The sequence below is a fragment of the Ascaphus truei genome, chromosome 3 (assembly GCF_040206685.1).
Source record: "Ascaphus truei isolate aAscTru1 chromosome 3, aAscTru1.hap1, whole genome shotgun sequence".
NCBI lineage: Eukaryota > Metazoa > Chordata > Amphibia > Anura > Ascaphidae > Ascaphus > Ascaphus truei.
In genome coordinates this window covers 230,801,749-230,820,619 of record NC_134485.1, presented here as the reverse complement: position 1 = coordinate 230,820,619, position 18,871 = coordinate 230,801,749, and the positions used below count along the sequence as shown (strand labels likewise).

At 40.9% G+C, this 18,871-nt stretch overlaps 1 protein-coding gene across 17 annotated transcripts in view; it reads right to left on the bottom strand.

Annotated features, from left to right (window-relative positions):
- DMD (dystrophin) overlaps nt 1–18,871 on the bottom strand; it is a 2,761,517-nt gene that overhangs the window by 554,164 nt on the left and 2,188,482 nt on the right. For all 17 annotated transcript variants that reach the window (XM_075590265.1, XM_075590266.1, XM_075590270.1 and 14 more), the window contains one exon: nt 9,804–9,993. In XM_075590265.1, coding sequence (XP_075446380.1) covers nt 9,804–9,993 — 190 coding nt within the window. The remainder of the gene's footprint in view (nt 1–9,803; nt 9,994–18,871) is intronic.

Here is an 18,871-nt window from a genome sequence, read left to right as displayed (position 1 = left end):
GGCATGCATCCGAGGCAGGAAACATGCATGTACAGCAACTTCATTACCTTAGCGGCTAACCGCTACGGTAATGAAGATGGCGTTAAACACCCGTGCCAGGCTTACTGTAAGAAACATACAATACAATACAGTGGCTAGCGGGGGTGGGTGAAGGGGGAATTTGGTCCTTAGTGGCTGTTTAGGCCTTGCGGGGGGGTTGCAGGGGGACTTAACCCCTTCATTACCTTAGCGGTTAATACCGCTAAGGTTATAAAGGGGTTAACCCAACTGCTACCCACCCGCAAGGTCTAAACACCCATCCTTAGGGCTAATACCCCCTTCACCCATCCGTGAGGCCTAAGCACACACCCCTGACTGACTATGCCCACCCTATACCCATTGAGTAGTATAGTGGTACATCATACCCATATAATAATAATATGGGCATGATAAGCCTCTATAGCACTCAATGGGCACCCTAATGACAATAAATTAATACACAAGACACCCAGTAATAAAACGTAACTAAACTCCAAAAAAACACACTTCAATAAATAAAAACAGTAGCCAGCTAATCCAATCAATAGAAGCAATTACAACATCAACAATGAATTAATTCAACCATTACCCAATCAAACCAATTAATCCCTAAACCAACTCAAAATGAATAGTAACACTAACCAATCCAAACAATGAATTACTCCAACATTAATGAATGTAACCATTAAAACTCAAAAAAATTAATTAAAACAATCTCTGAAGTAACCATAAAACATATTAGCTAACATAATATAACATTAAGTACAAGCGAACACCAATCGCAAACCTTTTATTACATTAAGCATGAACAAGCAAACAATCACATCCACATAATAAACTGCAATGAAAAGAAGTAATAACAAGCGAGAAATGCCCCCCAAATATTGTCATAATAATGTATTAATCTGTACCCTAAAGAGGTACCGATTAATATATTATCAGTCAATGTGCCTCCACCAAAAAAATCAAAAAACACATCCAAAGATTAAACCTGTAAAAAGAGACATTTACAAACATTGAATATACTACTAACCATTAGAAGCGATGGCCCTCCGACTCCCGGGGTAACAGGAAGCTCACGTACCTTGAAGGCCTCCAACAGCATCCGATGCCATCCGCCATGAAGATCCGGCTCAGGTACCCCAATCTTCTTTTTTCTTTCTTTAATCACCTTCTTCTATCTTCATCTGTCACCATTTCTTGTTCTTCTTTATCTTCTTTCTTCATCTGTCAATCCAAAATACCCCATGTTAAATCCCAGCCGATGCCATCTCGTCAGCTTCTTGGGCTCAAATGAGGCGTCACGGCCTTAAAAATGGCTTGTGACGTCACATTTACCCTCAAAATGGTTAACAGCCACCTGATTGGCTGTTAAAACCATGTTCCGACTTAAAAAAATTTTTTTTGCCGTGACGTCACTTAAAGGGAATGGTGCAAGCCAATCAGAATGGCTGTGCTTCATTTGCCTTTAAGATGACGTCACGAAGCCGGGTCAGATGGTATTTCAGCCAATCAGATCGTGGGAACAAATTCCACACTCTGATTGGCTGAACTAACTTGTGACACAGCGGCCCATTGAGTGCTATAGAGGCTTATCATGCCCATATTATTATTATATGGGTATGATGTACCACTATACTACTCAATGGGTACAGGGTGGGTGCTTAGGCCTCCCGGGTTGGTATCGGGTCAGGGTGGGTTAACCCCTTAATGACTATAGCGGTTAATAACCGCTAAGGTGAATAAGGACTTAGGGGCCATTATAATGTCTTTATTATGTATATATGCTTTCTTGCTACGGAGGACAGAGGGACCTGCTGTTGTGGTAAGTATAACTGTATTTATTTACTTATTTTTGTATGCTAATGCAGTGATTAATAATGGGCAAATAATCTATTATCCATATCTGGATAATAGTTATTTTGCCCATTACGGTACTGTATGGGTTTGGGTCGGAGGGGGGGCGGGGCGTGTATTAATGTTTATTACAATATTTATTAATATACATTTTTTTAATAGTGTAGACATGCAGGGGGTCTCCGGAGCTGAACCACGTTGGTTTTATGTCCGGGGACCCCTTGCTTCCCGAGATACAGGCACCTTTTTGGGGTGCCGGTATCCCTCTGCATTGAAATGTCTCGCGTCACGTGACCGGGACATTTCCTTGCATAGGAGATATCGGAACCCCATAAAGGTGCCTGTATCTTGGGAAGCAGGGGGTCCCCGGACATAAAACCAACGTGGTTCAGCTCCGGAGACCCCCTGCACCTCTACACTATGAAAGAAATGTATATTTAAATAAATAATTTTCGGGCGACATTTCCGCTGTGAGAGGTGGCTATCTCAGAGCAGCTCTCTCTGCAGCAGAAATGAATCGCCGGTTTAGGCCTTTTCAGAGGCTAGAGGCTCTCGCTGGCAGCAACTCGCCCGTTTTGGGAATTTTGCTATCACTGGTAATCGAGCCTTTCTGAATACCGTGGTTTGATGAGGAGAGATGGAGCACTACAGGAAAAAACTGCTAGAGAGTGTGTTCCCAATAAAAAGGTTTATTGGATCAGAGCATAGCACACAAAAAATGAGCCCTGGGGCCCCCACCAACGCGTTTCGAGCTTGCGCTCTTTCTCAAGGTGTCTGAATACCGTGATAGCAACGCCCAAAAAACAGTCATTTTAAATTCCCTGGCGATTTTTTTTATCAACCCTCTCTGAATAAGGCCCTTAGTGTGCATCTATAGGGAGTGTGTTAACTCCTGCCTCTACCACTTTGCTACAAGGGGCTAGAGGGCCTGAACAATCACGTTTTTTTGTTTTAACGTGCAGTAAAATATGCACACACCTATGTCTTGCTCTGGTTACAAGTCTGTTGCTGGCATTCAGCAGTGATCTATCAAATTATTAATTCAGTTTTGCAATTAGGAATAAGGTCACTAACCTGTCAAATTGGTTATCTTCTGTACAAAAACATTGACTCAATTTAATAATCATAGTGCTTTGGTTAAAATATGGGGCATTGTTTCTGAATTGTAAGATTTCAAGTATGACTTGAAAGGAAACTACAGAAGTGTATGCAAGAGCATGAGAGCAACTTCTAAATACTGTAATCAGCAATCATGCTGATTCTATCCAAATCATTTCAAAGTTCAGAGTGCATTGCTCATTGTTTCGCTCTGAGGAACAAATACAAAGCTGGTAAATAGCTTTAGACTGTACCATTGATTCTTATTGAGAGGGATGCCTGAAAATAGAAACAGAGGTCTAAACGTAAAACATTACAGATTGGTAAAAAAAGGAAGTAAATCAGCGACTACAAATTTATACATATACAGAGTCGTGTAACAAATCCTGAGCTTGTGTGTCCTGATCTGTGTGACTGAATTACTGTTTGATTTAAAGTGCTGTTTGCATTAAGTGTGGAGCTAGAACCAGAAGTATACTAGTGCAGGGGTGTGCAAACTTTTCAGTCTGTGCCCTTTTGCCTGCTTCCCCTTCCCCCATCTTGTCTCCGGCATCAAATGACACCACGGGGTCATGTGACATCCGTCCCCCCTGAAAATCTCACCCATACCCCTGTACCCTGAGGGGGGTTGAAATAAACACTGATGTGAGAAGAAAAAAAGCGAAAACGTTAAACTAACACATTTTAAATGTAGCCCCTGTAAGAAATAGTGGGCTACCTATCCATGTCCTACTGGTGTAAGCCCTGGTAAGGGCAGGCGCCCATAGAAATCATGGGTTTTCCCCCCACCAAGCCCTGCCTTGAGTGATAGAGGTAGGCCCCAGACTCTGTGGCAGGCCTGAGACAGAGGGGAGGTCCTGCTGACATCATAGGGGGCAGGGCTGTATCTATTTAGTGGGCTGCTCCTGTGTGTGTCTGTGTCAGTCTGTTGGAGAGTTCAGTCTGTTGCAGTGGAGAGAAAGGAGTGTCAGGCTGGAGAGTGGAGGCTGTTGGAGTTGTGAGAGTGGAGAGTGCTGGAACAGAGAGAGCATGGTCTGGGAGTTCAAGGCAACTGGAGAGAAGACACTCAGCCCTACTGATTAGAGCTGGTAGCACTGTAGTGCTGTGGACCAATGCCCCTCACCCTGCTGAGGGGGTGAGGGGGGGAAGAGATCTAGCCTCACCCAGAGGGCCTGCCCTTGGGTGGAGGTAGGGGTATTGATGCCCCATACAGCCCATCCTGCTAGGGTACAGCCTGGAGGAGAGGAGAGGAGGAAAGACCTGTACACATTTGGAATGCACTGCTGTATATGAACTGCTGTGTGCCACTGTGCATGCAGTGTTGTTGATCTGTTGTGTCAAGGACAATAAAAAGAATGCTGCTATTTTATACAAAAGACTGTGTGTGAGTTTGAGATCACTCGCCCTGGGACCAGGGCTTCTTTTTGGAGGATCTTAACCTATCCCTATAGGTCTCGTCAGAAGATGGAGGCGCTGCACTGTTGCTAGAGAAGATGGAGGCATATACCCCAGAAGCCTGTCCCTGTTGTCCCCAATACCAACGCGGGAGACTCAGGCCCTCCTTTTCCAAGCAGGTATGCGCCACCATAATACATGTAGCCAGCCCTCAATACACCCTAGAGGTACAATCTACGACCGGGGGGGGAGGAACATGGCTACATAAACATACTTTATCAATGAACATATGGATACGATAGAAAAAGAGGTCCGTGGTGGTAGGAGCTTACATTTGACAAGGGAAAGAGGGAGTAGTGAAACCCATGGATTTAGATAGGAGAGAATCTTGTTTGGAGTTGAGGTTCTGTGTGTGCTCATATGAGCAAGGCAGCTGAAATGTGCTTCTTTTATCTTGTCATTGTGTCTTGGTGTAAGCAAGAGGAGGAAGGTTATTATGTAGGTAGAAGAAAGACAGATATATCTTTTAAAAATAATTTGTTTTTAGGTCACCATGCCGTATGTTTAGGTAAAGTCTTTAGTGGATATCTTGGACAGAGATATATTAGAGAACAGAGCAGTAAATCATGGGATTAACAAATTGTGGTGTTGGTAAAGGCAGTGTCATTGAGATCTGCTATCTTTAATTACATTTATGGAGGGTTGGTGAAGGATTTGAATAGAGAGGCAATAGAGGAAGAGTGTAAAATAGTGAATGCTGTTTGACTGAGCAGCCATGAGAAAGATAGGTAGGGGGAGGATACAGTTGCCCAGGCAGAATATTGGGCTAATCTGACAGACAGAATATTAAGGAAGCGATCTGGGGGTGGGAAGGGGTGTGTTTGCTTTTACCTTAGTGGCTTTGGTTGGTTGTGCTGATTTAAACTGTGCTGCTCCTATTTTCAGGGCCTTTACCAGTTGCCGGTTAGTTAACCCTTCAATCTCTGGAGAACAATATGGTCGCCGCGTCAGCTTTGGCAAATACAACAGTGACGTTGTGGCTTTCTGTTGGTGACCCCAGCACCCATTTTAGTAGTTCTGGTAGAATTTAAAAGTTACATTTATAGTCAACCTGAGAGACCCTAAATCTGGGAGCACCGCGGGACCCCAGATCCACAGTTCTACTAAGGTTAGGAAAGAATTGGAGGGATAGCAGCTTTAAAAAAAAAGTATTTTCTTCTCTAATGTTGCAGAGATGGACTTTGTAGCATTCTCCATTATAGCACGCTTCTGTGGGAGTCTTTAATGTTAAATAAAAATTTTGTTAGGTGAGGAAATTAAAAGATCACATAGCACACAGAAAGGGTAAGACTCATGAAGGTCATTAGAGACAAGTGTGTGGAGGAGACAGCTGAATTTCGTAGGGGCCTCTGAATGAGAAGTGTTTATCAATCAACTGTTTTATTTACACTTTCCCACCCTGTCCTTATCAGAGAACAAATAAAGATCAGGGTAGGTGGTGAGGGGGAAGCCTGTAGAGGTACTTGCTGATCACACAGTGACATTAGACAAAGGAGAGTAAACAAAGGAAATCAAACCCCTTCCAAATCTATATTGAAAAATAGGGATATGATCCCAGACTCCGATGCTCAAGAAGTGAGGATACTATAGATAATGCATATATTAATCCATGATTGAGCAGGTACTGTCAGGCTGACCTAAATAATACTAACTCCTTGGTCTCTGATGATATGTGGACATGCATTCAAGGACGGGGTGAATATAGCGGAACGAGGGAAAAGGAAATGTCGGACGCCCACGATAGGAGAGCACCTAACACAAACCAGCCCCACGAAATCGCAATCCCCACTAAACCCGGTGTCGCACTGAAGCCGGAACCCTGGGCACTGCGTGAAGTACTTACTTAGAAGATGCCGTCAGGGAAGTGTCAGCCGTGGATCCGTCTGTGAAGATAGCGTGCTCCAGCCAAGGTAAGTGGAAATAGAAAAATGCTGCGGGGCGGTGCACTGCTAACCAAATAGCGAACCAAATGCAATTGTACAAAAATGCATTATTTAATAAAAAACGGGAACAAACATAGCAGAAGCGCACTCTGACGCATTTTGTTCTGAAAGGAACTTTGTCAAAGAGTTCCCTTGATAAAGTTCCCATCAGAACGAAATGGTCAGAGTGCGCTTCTGCTATGTTGGTACCCATTTTTATTTTTAAATAATGCATTTTTCTACAATTGCGTTTGGTTCGCTATTTGGTGAGCAGCGCACCGCCCCGCAGCATTTTTCTACTTCCAAGTCTAACTTTAAAAAATAAATACTTATAGATATCAGATTTGGGTGAAAAAGTTATCAATTACCCAGATGAGACCCCTTAAACATGGCACTGGAATTAGTTAAATTTGGTTCTAGTGTTAACTGCTTCAGGAATCCATGCAGTTAAGATAAAAAGGGTAGAAAGGCAATATGAAGGGGAAACTAGCTCAATAGTATATTAAGTACTTTACTGCTGGGGTCTTCCAGTCCCATTTGGCAGTGAAGGTACAGTAGGATAATTTACTATATCAAATGATAGAACATTTTTTACAACATTTTTATGCATTTCATTTAAGAAAACTACTAAATGAACAGAAACAAATTGGTTGAAAGGACAACGAAATGTAAAACAAACATTACAACGAAATGTAAAACAAACATTCCACTCCACAGAGTTCAAAACGAATTTCTTAAATCCAATATCATGTACAGCATGAAGTTACAGTATGCTGGAAGTCATTCTAAGTGTACTTATAGAAGGTTGTGAGAGTAATCCCCTTGGCAACGTCCCTGTGTTTCTTTAATGTAGATATGATTCTGCATAGAAAGTATTTCAAATGTGAAAAATACAAGGGTAACACAATAGAGAGCAATATCATCACACCTACTGCAAAGATATTTATGAAGACATTAGGTTTGACAAATACGAGGGACATTGATTTTTTATTTTTATGCTATGGACAGGAGCTAAGGTAACAGCTGCTCCACTCTGATTGTCTAAATTGCCCAGATACAGTACTATTATACACTTCTCAACACATTGGAGGAAAATGCACCTCATCTTTCTGGATTTGATAGGAATGGTCTCTGGAGGAACAATGCACGTGGATCTAAATCACCAGATTACAGAAATGTAGTTAAAAGTTCCAGCAGCCGTATTGGTCCTGGAGAAATGCAGTTTGTTGCAGATTGTGATACCTTTTAGCGGCCCAACATAAGAGTTATTAACAGATGAAAATAAAGTGTACATCGCTTTTGAAACCCGATACATTTATTCTATAATACAGTACACTTGAAGAAGAAACCTACTGTAGGTTTGGAAAGCTCTGTACACTTTAATTTCATCTCTGAAGAACTTTTACTCTCTCAGCTCCATCAAAGCAGAAGACACCACATATAAATATGCATCCTTTATTTCAGTTAGTGCAGAGGAGATTCTTAGATTTTCGTCTATGAAGATTATTACTCAATACAAATTTGTCTACCTCAAAAGTATTCAAAAGAATTGATGCATTTATTATCAGAATGAATAGAAACACCACAACGTTTTGGGGGTGACCCCTTCCTCAGGTACAATACCAGTTGTGAGTGAAAATATAACGCTTTAACACCCCATCACAGCTTTCAAAACCGCTACATTCAAATTTTGCGCCAAAACGGGATACAGCCAACAGATCCCCGTCACTTCATGAGCTTATTTTACTGAATGAAACTCTGCCCCCAGTGATCACTATGATGTACCATTAATTAGACGTGGTCTTGTAATCGCATATTCTCTTACATAACAATGAGTAACCGTCTTCAGTTACATGCTTATTCATTTCATTTTAGACACACTTTTCTGGAGGACATGCAAACACACCTGGATATAAATATGGATAGATTGACCGACAGGAGGATGGGCGGACAGGTACATAAGCTTGTGAAAACTAGCAGAAAGATAATACTGTACATGCATAACTGGCACTAATGGACTATACAAAATCAGTTCAAGACCGTTGTGTGATCTTCTGCAAAACACATTACATTTAGTTCTGCCTGCATTCCAATGAATAAATTACAGATTAAAGAAACATATGAGATTTAAAACCATGGGAAAAAGAGGTAAGAAAGGATATCCGTGCCTCACTTGGTAGAAAGGAGGCCTCTATTTACGCTGTATGCTCATTACACAGAACGCCATAGGATGGTGATAAAGACAAATGAATAACCCACTGCACAACACTGTATATACAAACACCTCCATTCTACTTCATCATAGGTGATGGATCAGCTTCCCACCACAATATGTTGCAGTGTGAGGAAACATTTCATCTTCTCATTTTCAAGTATTAAATTAGGGAAAACTAATTTCTTGTTTCCAGAAGAAAACAATTGCCTGCAAATTGTATAATCACTAACTATGACAAATGTATTCAGCATTTTTTTTCCTTTTCAGTTGATGCAATAAAGCATACGAACACAAAATGCAGAAAACTGCCAGCTCCGTGTTTTAAAATGCACTTGCAAGTAATAAAGGGAATTTAAATCAGCTAGATTCATTTAATAAATGAGATGAACCTTATGTGAATAGTAATAATATAAAAAAAAAGTTAAATTACGTTATGTAAATTTCTGTCAACTAAGTTTTCAACAAACCTAAGCAAACAGAATAATAATGTAAACCATCTATTAACATTTGTGCCCTCCGTGTGACTTGAGGTATTAACTATAAAAACAAATTAAGCATGTTTGAATGTTTGGTCACTCCAACCTCATCTTCACAAAATGTATCAGTGATTTGGAACTAGAAACACAACACTTAGGAGGAATGTTGACGATATTATGTAATTTTTCACCATTTATGTAATCATTTTAGTAATAGCCCACATATCTTGCCAGCAGTGACTAGGACAAGTGCATAGCAATAGTAATTCTATTTTACTATTTTAATCCAGAATTGAAAAAAAAACAAAAAACTATTCTGTTTAAAGAAACATGCATATTAGGGGGCACTATGTAGAAATAAGGTGACTTTACGAATGATCCCATCTCTTCACATTCTGTGATGCAAACAAGGCATACTCTCTTTATCAAATGGAAGTGGTTGGACAATGCATATCACATAAAAAAGAGTAAATGCCAAATCTCTGCATAAAATTATTAATTAAGTGTGTGTGTATGTGTATGTACACACACACAAACACACACACACACGCACGCACGCACGCACGCACACACACACACACACACACACTTATACAAGATATATGTATTAATTATACAATACCATGTCATCAAAATGTGCAGACATAGCAATTATTTTTTCAGCACCACAGCTGTCCCAAGTATCTCATGGTTCTCAGCTTTAGGTGTACAAGAAACAAAAAAACTTGATGCACAGTCATTTTTCATAAACAGATCACCTACCTGCCATTGGTTCATGAGCTCTCGAAGACCACGTGTATCTTCTAGTACCCCATCCTTATGTGTAGCATCCTGCAGGACGTTGGCAGTAGTTTCAGCTTCCGTGAGCCAGGCGAGAAACTTTTCCAGGTCCAGGTAGAACTGCTGCAGTAATCGTAGTGCTGCTTCCAGCGCAGCATCACGCTCAATAACCCTGCACAAACACAGGTGGTTCAATTGGGTTAAAATAAAGTATGGGCAGAAATAAAATTATATTTTGAGGCTCATCTCATAAGTATAAATTTGCTATATATATATATATATTTTTTTTTTTGCTTGCTTTATTCATTGTAACACCGCCGGAAGAAGAGATCAGTGTATCTCGAAATCTCGCACAAATAAAAGCATTTCGTTAGCCACAGAACGGTATCATCTATTTATTTTTATACACATATACAGTACATATACACACAGTGTATACATATATACAATATATATAATATATTAAATGCACAACCACAGTGTTAATACCTTCCAGTCTCCCTCTCCTAATGTTTCTGTTTAACTAAAACAGTTTTGAAGAAAGACCAAAACCCCCAAAACACATATATATTTATTGCAGTGACAGAATTAAATCCTACGTGTCATTAGGGATCAGTATATCAGTATGGCTGGGACCGAAATGTGTAGGATTTAACTATGTTTCCGCAATAAATCTATATTTATTTTTGAGTGCCCGCTGCCTTTCTTCATAACTGCTTGTACTCTACTGGGATCCCCCAGAGGGAGATTCCCGGACAGCACTGGTGGACCTGCTGATTTATATTTTGTATTGTATCGTGAGTTACAAATGTGTGCATGCTCAACTAAGACATTGCTCACACAACTTCTGTTTGGCTAAAGGCAGAATGCATCAACTAAAAGGAGCATGACTCGATAACCTATGTCACTAGTCTTTTCTGTTACTGCACATTTCCTGAATCAGCCTCATCATGTCTCTACCATTCACCACAATATATTCAAAGGTATTTCAGCTCAATGGGACTTTTGGAAATTAATTGAAGATTCCCTGAGTCACTGAACAGGAAATTATCAGTTTTGAATCCTTACAAGAATTGAGATGACATTTTTTCACGGAGGTTGTATAAATACATATAAATAAGTTTTACAAAAACACAAAAGCTGTGTTTTCTGGAAATATACTGTACTGTCGCTTAGCATGAAAACAAAAGAAAGAACTGGTGAAACATGTTCTTTTTTTTTTTATTATTACTTTAATATTTAATGCGTGGGTCTTAAAAATAGTCATTGGATGGAGCAGGTATTAACATCTTATCAGACACAGACACACACAAACACATGGTTATCCTGCTTCTCATTCACTAGTGCCAAATACAATGTATGGATCTGTTTAAATGTTAAAAATAGAAAATTACATGCAGGGCCAATCGCTTATCTTTTAAATTAAAACATAAGTACGTGTATTCTAAATTTTTAGAACTGTCGCTTTAATATACCGTTTTGTTTGATAAGCAATAAATCAAAATTAGATTTCAATGCTTAATTAAAATCACTTAGCTACAATGTAAATTCGTGGATTACAAAGTCAGTTAAATGTAATTAAAACTGATTATCTAAATAATTGGATTTCAAAGGCACTAATTTCTCTTGCATTAAACCGCTGTAGAAATGACAAAATATAATCAGAACCAAATACTGTGAAAAACACTGATAACATTACATGCAATCAGTGGTGGCACACAATGGAAGGGATTAAGCAATTTGCACATATTTTACTAACTCTTGCATGGCCACTACTAAAATTGATAACAAGCTAATTTTTCGAAGGACTTCATTATTGACCTTGCGTGTTACCAAACTATCGCATCTCTGTGTATCTTCTTTTTCGTTTTCTGCAGCGCCTAATTTATATTCTCTCATCACAATTGACACGAGGCAAGAAAGCCGACGATGAGGAAGGGGCGAGCTCACTTTAAGAACGCATTTGTGTCAAATTGACAAAATTGCAAAGCTTCCAAGAAAAAAAGAAAAAAAAATGACGTGGAGGAAAATGAAAGGGAAAAACCTGCACATTCATTTGAAACATTACAATTACATTCATTATACTGTAATTAACTTTATTTGACGTGCTTCTATTATACACCAGCAACAGACTGTTACATCTACAAGGATTGAATTTAATAGGACTATTATCTCATTATTTCTACTGTGAAGAGAAGAAAAGTAAAAGTCATTATTTAGCCCTAGTTTATATATGGAAAATGGAGACTAAAATAAATAGATACAAAATGTTGAAAAGTCATCTACTATTAAAAGTAGCTAAAGGTAAAAGGTGGGCACTTCCACTGCAATTTTGGTTACACTAGAACTTAATTGGTTTTGTATTTTTACAAAATGATAGGAAAAACAGGATTTATTTTCAAATGTAGGCAATATTTTTGAACTTTAAACTTTTTTGCAAAAGTTTCAGCGTTTTTATTTATCGCAACCTCAATAGTTTGCCCATTTTCATAAAAATAATACCGATCAGCCTTTCTTTGGTTTTATTTCGAATTTTGCTCGGATTTCAAAATTGATTCCAAAGTGCGACTTGAACTTCTGAACGAACTTTGAAGTCCAGATTTGAAACCCGCAAACCTGTACATCTTTAAATACAAGTAAGTTTGGGAAATCCAATGAAATATCCACCAGAGATTCACTTATCCAACCTCTAGCGCTATGTATTGATTTCTATCTTCATCCCATAGTCAAGGCCATCCCAAGTTACATCATGGACACCACTGACTTTCTAAGCTAACTTTCCTCATTCACAGCTGATATTCCCGCTATGCTGCTAGGGATACTCAAATAAATAAAATCAAATAAGCTTTATTGGCATGACCAAAGAACATTTCAGTATTGCCAAAGCATGAATGATAGGGGGTAGGGTACAATGATTACACAGTACATGAACAACAGGGAGTGGGTATAATGGTTACACAGTACATGAATAACAGGGGGTAGGGTATAATAATTACACAGTACATGGGTGACAATTACACACAGGGATGTGGGTGTTAGTAGGCATCTCTCAGCCTGTGACAGGTGCAGATATAGTGTGCAGCCAGTTCTCCTGTAGTTTTATCTGCTCCCACGAGGATCGCTATTTTTTGGTTCTCTTCTATATTATTAAAGTGCTGGATAAGAGCTGTGAGTTTCTCCAAGTAGGCTCTCCTCACTTCAGAGTATTGTGTGCAGTGCAGCAGGAAGTGTGTTTCATCTTCTACCTCTCCTAGCTCACATCGCTGGCACAGTCTCATCTCCTGGGACTTCAAGTTCTGTTTGTGTCTACCTGTTTCTATTTCCAGGCTGTGTGCCCTCATTCTGTACTGGCTCAGGGTCTGTTTCTGTTTTGGGTCTTTTACCTTCCATAGGTAGGGTGCCAGAGTGTATTCTCTCTTTAGGCTGAGGTAGGACTCCAGCTTCTTTGAGTGCTGGATATCATTTTACCACATAGTTACATATTGCTCCATCATTTCGCTGGCGATTGAGTTGATTTTTTTTTCCAGCAGGTTGTTGATCTGTGTGGAGTTTTGTTATTGGAGTGAGAGGACACGTTGTTTGATGGCACAGGGTTTAGTGAGGAGCTCTTGTCTTCTCATTGCTCTGTAGAAGCAAAACTGTGGATGGCTGTTTAGGTGAGCCCAGAATGTCAGTGCTCTTCTGTACAATGTGAATTCCGATATGGCTGGATGTTTTTTTTTTAATACCATTATTCTGGTTTTGTCTAGGTTCACAGAGGAGCGTCGGGGAGAGTAGACACCCATCTTCTTAAAGTAATTGAATAGACCGGGCCGCCCCATTTGTTATGTTCTAGACAGGGACCATAACCTTGTCAGTTAGGATCCCTAAAGAAGAATAAGGAAGTCCAAGATAAGTGCTAAATATGAAACAGCATACGCTTGAGGGCCTGAGTAATGAGGAGTCCCTGATGCCGGCGGATCGGCTCTAACCGTAGATCTGCATATACATTTCTCTCAGTCTGATGTGGAAGTGGTAGTAACTATAACGGCTAAAGGTATTGGGTTACGTATAAAGGACCTGGTTGGATCCCCAATGGGCCTAGTATTAGACATATTGAAGAAAGAGGTTCCACAACTATTAGGAGGGGGGCCCAGGTCTCATCACAGTAAAGGAACAAGATAAGTACCTTCATCTAAGTGTTAAGCAAGGGCACTGATCGAAGAACAGTATTTATGTATGTCTTATGCCAAATACAGTGCAACATGTCAATATATGGATGGACGGTCCCTTTGTTTCGGGACATGAATAAATGATGGTTGTACTACTGTATAAAAGTTCCTGGCGCACATTATTTAACAACCATGCTACCTTGTCGCCCAGCCGCCTGAATTCCAGCACACTGAGTTAAGTTAAACCATGCGATGTAGCCATATACACACACCACACCGATGTAACTTACCTTGGAAGCCGGGCAGGAAGGGTTTTATGTATGTATGTATGTATGTATGTTTGTATGTATGTATGTATGTATGTATACACACTCACCTCGACAAATTGTAAAAAATGTTACTCGCCAGACAACAAAAGGCACTCGCCCCTAAGCCTGCACCTGCTAGTACTAAAAACAACATTCAAAGAGCAGGAGGGGGGTGCTCTGTGTGGGGAGCAGAGGGGTGCTCTGGGTGGAGAGCCAGGGGGTGCCCTGTGTGGGGAGCAGGTGGGTGCTCTGTGTGGGAAGCAGAAGGGTGCTCTGTGTGAAGCAGGGGATGCTCTATGTGGGAAGCAGGCAATGCTCTGTGTGGGAAGCAGGTGATGCTCTGTGTGGGAAGCAGGTTATGCTCTGTGTGAGAAGCAGGGGGTGCTCTGTGTGTGGAGCAGGGGGGTGCTCTGTATGGGAATCAGGTTATGCTCTGTGTGAGAATCAGGGGATGCTCTGTATGGGAATCAGGAGATGCTCTGTGTGGGAAGCGGGATGCTCTGTGTGGGAAGCAGGGGATGCTCTTTATGGGAAGCAGGTGATGCTCTGTCTGGGAAGCAGGTGATGATCTGTGTGGGAAGCATGTGATGCTCTGTGTGGGGAGCAGGTGATGTTCTGTGTGGGGAGCAGGTGATGTTCTGTGTGGGGAGCAGTGGATGTTCTGTGTGGGGAGCAGGGGCACTCAGTGTGGGGAGCATGGGGCTCTACATGCAGAAGAATCTATCTTTTCCTAGCACCGTTTCTGGGAAATTATACTGTCTTGTTTCTAATCTACACAGTATGTGACACCTAATCTGTACTAAATTCTATAAAACCTACAACTCCCATGATTCCCTCAGTGTGAGCATGTGCAGTAGGACTTAGAACTGTGACCTGGATGTAGTTGGTGTCTCCACTTCTGGGAAATCGTGAACCAGAGCTTCGACTGCAGCAGAGAAAGAAGAGGAGAACTGCCTCGTCTGCGGCTAAAATGCACTCACCCCAGGCGAGTAGGCGAGTGCATTTGTCGATATATATATATATATATATATATATATATATATATATATATATATATATGTGTGTGTAGCCATATAGCCCGTGGCTACTAAAATCCTCTGCCCTAACATGTAAGCCCTGGTACCAGTGCAGACAGCGTTAGGGTTAATCCCTTGCTTTCTTGCTACAGTAAATTAAGCTCCAGTTGTGACAGGGGGGGGGGCACAGACGACGTGCTGCCCACCTACTGGGGCTTAAGACTGGGACCCTCCCCTGGTAATAAAAGGGTTTGCAGCTTAAGTTAGTTGGTTGTTGCAGCCAGTGCTCTGTTCCTGTCTTCCCTTCCCTCCCTCAGGGGAGTGGGAGCATATTCCCCTTCTCCCATCAGGGGGTAAGGGAGCTAAGGAGGGTCTCTTGGGGCCTCAAACCCCTTGGATCTGCTCCAGGGACTAGAAGAGAATATGGAAGATCTAAATGCTGTGAGATATTTTTTTCTGAATGACAAATTTGGGAATATTTTTACAATGTTCAAGTACTCTGATTTCATGTTTCCTTTCAGTTTTTCCTATGTACTGTATTGCAATCCACATGTGCATTGAAGCATATAGTAATATAGCACACTACACATGTTGTATTGCAATTAATAAATGCACCTCAAACCAATAACTTGGTGTAATGGGAGTAAACATTTTGGATCTTTAACCGCAGACTAGATTTCCACTGGGCTTCCAGGAATCGATTGATATAACCACTTTTTTTTTTTTTTTTTTTTTTTTTTTTTTAAATACAGGTGTTTTAAAAAAAAGTTTTTTGTAATTATACAGTATGCCATCTAAAATAAGGTCTTTGTGATTGTTTTTAAAAAAAATGGAGGTACCTGAATTTATGTATTTTTAAGATTATAGTTTTGATTAATTGTAATTGTAAATCTCAGAGGAATTTAGTTGTCACGTAATTTTTTTTACGTGCTCTATCACTTTATTTTGTATTCACTTATTAACTTTAGTTATGTCTGACTCATCATATCAATTGACGTATATATTTACAAACACTTGATTCATATATATTTATACATAATTGCATTCACAAGCACTAGTGAATTAAATCATGTACAAATATATATATTAGTTAATTAATTAGTGAATACAAAATAAAGTGATAGAGCATTTCATCCTCCCCAGGATGACACTCTGAGGTTGTTGTTAGGCCCGCCCCTGGATACAGCCAGTATATCCAGGCAGCAACAACAAGCTAGGCCTGCATGAGAGAATCTAAGGCCCCGCTGCACGTGCCCGCACGGCCGCCTTGCTTGCCGGATTGCATCCTTTTTAAGTTTATTATTTCCCTGGATTATTAAATGTTTTAATTTGCAATTACTGTATTATACTTTTTCACTTTTTATAGATATATACAGTATTTTATGTACACACGTTTAGCGCTGGTTCACACACACACACACACACACACACACACACACACACACACACACACACACACACACACACACACACACACACACACACACACACACACACACACACACACACACACACACACACACACACACACACACACACACACACCCCTCTGTGGAATACTACTTTTCTTAAGGGGTTAATGGTCCCCTCTTTGTATGGGTAGATACAGGTAGGAACTCCTGACGAAGACCGTTGTGTGAAACGCGTAGAGGTCACGACAGGTCACTCTGCGTGTATCCTGACAGGCTGAGATGGCGTTTGCAGGGAGCCCTGGCGGTGGCAACATCTCTGCGGTGGCATGGTCCAGACTCTCATACGTTCACCTGCAGAACCCGCTTTGGGCTTCTGTGTAAGTCTCCGTCTCCCCCTGTCAGCCTCAGGCACTTGTTCAGCTACTATTTTAGCTTAATTCTGGGTATATGCATCCCGTTTTTTTTTTAACATTCATGTCTTTTTTTAATATTTTATTTTGTTATGTTGTCTGTAGATTTAGTCTAATTAGATACATGTTACTTTGTGGTTTTTGTTTCATTGTTACTTTAACCCGGATCTATAGCATATGTGTACTGAGGTGGGGTTGGATCCTCACAGTAATTTTTTGTTTTACTAATAAATATATTACTTCATTTTAATCCCTGGTGCGCATTGTGTGCATTTTTCTACCTTCTAGAAGGTGCCTGGTTATGTAACTAAGTAAAGATTCTAAATAGAATGTTAGACCCCTCGCCTAGTAGCAAGTGATTAGTGATGTCACCATGGGGTATATATAGTGGGGATGGAATATTCCAGTTCAGATCCCAGGAGGAGGACAAGAAAAGAGAGTTAATTGTAAATAATGTAAGTCTTGTGAGTCTGTAACTATGTGTATTAGATTCAGGACTCCTTTGTTATTTTCTAATGTAGCATAGCCTTCGGCCGCTATTCTTCTTTTGGGCCCTCTCAGTATAAGTCCTGATAGGTACAGGCACTGTGAAGGGTTAGATTCCCTGCTTGTTGTTGCAGCCTGGATACACTGGCTGTATCCAGGAACAGACCAAACAACAAGCTGAGAGTGTCATCCTGGGGAGTATACTGGCTGGATCATATACAGTTAATGTAATGCCTGTCAGTATCAGACCTACCCTGTTATGGGGTGGGGTTGCAAGCCCATCCCCATGGTATATACTGACACTCTCCCAGAAGTCAGGGGTCTGTCTCCCCTTCCCCTGAGGAGTGGGAGTGTGTGTAATCCTGAGCACCATCAGGGTTAAGGCGCTAGATGGGGCCTGTAGGGCCTTATACCAAAAAAAGGCTTTGGCTTCTGGCTATTACAATAAAGATCCAGTTGAACCATCCTGAGTGTGGCTTAATGTCTGGGCCACAAAGAGTTGCCAGCATGGATTATCCTGGTACCCTAGGATTCTCACTGGCTGGAGGTTCTGTTCCCCAGAGATGAAGCACCCTGAAAACCTGTCCTGATATCTCCCTATACCACTGCGGAGCAACTCAGAGCCTCCTGTACTACTAACAGGTATTAACCCGCGCCAGAAATATACAGGTAACAAACCCACATCTCACATAGGGTGGGGGAAAAGGTGCTACACAAGTTTAAGGAAAGTGACACTCCTAAATACTAGGCCCCCTTTATATGGCCCTGAGGTATGTTCCACCCACAAGAGGGGATGGACAGGTAATCTGTAGGAGGTTACTCAGTAAGGGCCTCAGAGTATCACCCCAGAGTAGCTCTGATAGGGTGGGCATGTTCATGCAAGGGGGTACCCTGCCTAGGAATCCTAGTGGAGGAACGAACAGCCACAGCCAGCATTGCATTTCCACAGATAGTGATAACAAAGGGAAGAATGTGCCTCTTTGGGGAATGCTGCATGAGAACCCCAAAGAAGAAGTTTGTATATGTGTTTCTGTAAATTAAAAGCAAAAAAAAAGGTCCCTAGCGCCCTCTATCATATCTTCCTATGCTTACCATACCAGCCCTGTATGAATGCCAGCACCCTGAGAAACAAGGTAAATAAGAGACATTGAGTATCACAGCAAGTGTCGGTTTGCTATTCTGTCATGTGTATGTGTCATTGTATATAATTTGGTGTACCGACCAGTAATGTGTCATTGTCAGGGAGTTTGTGTGCCTAACAACACGT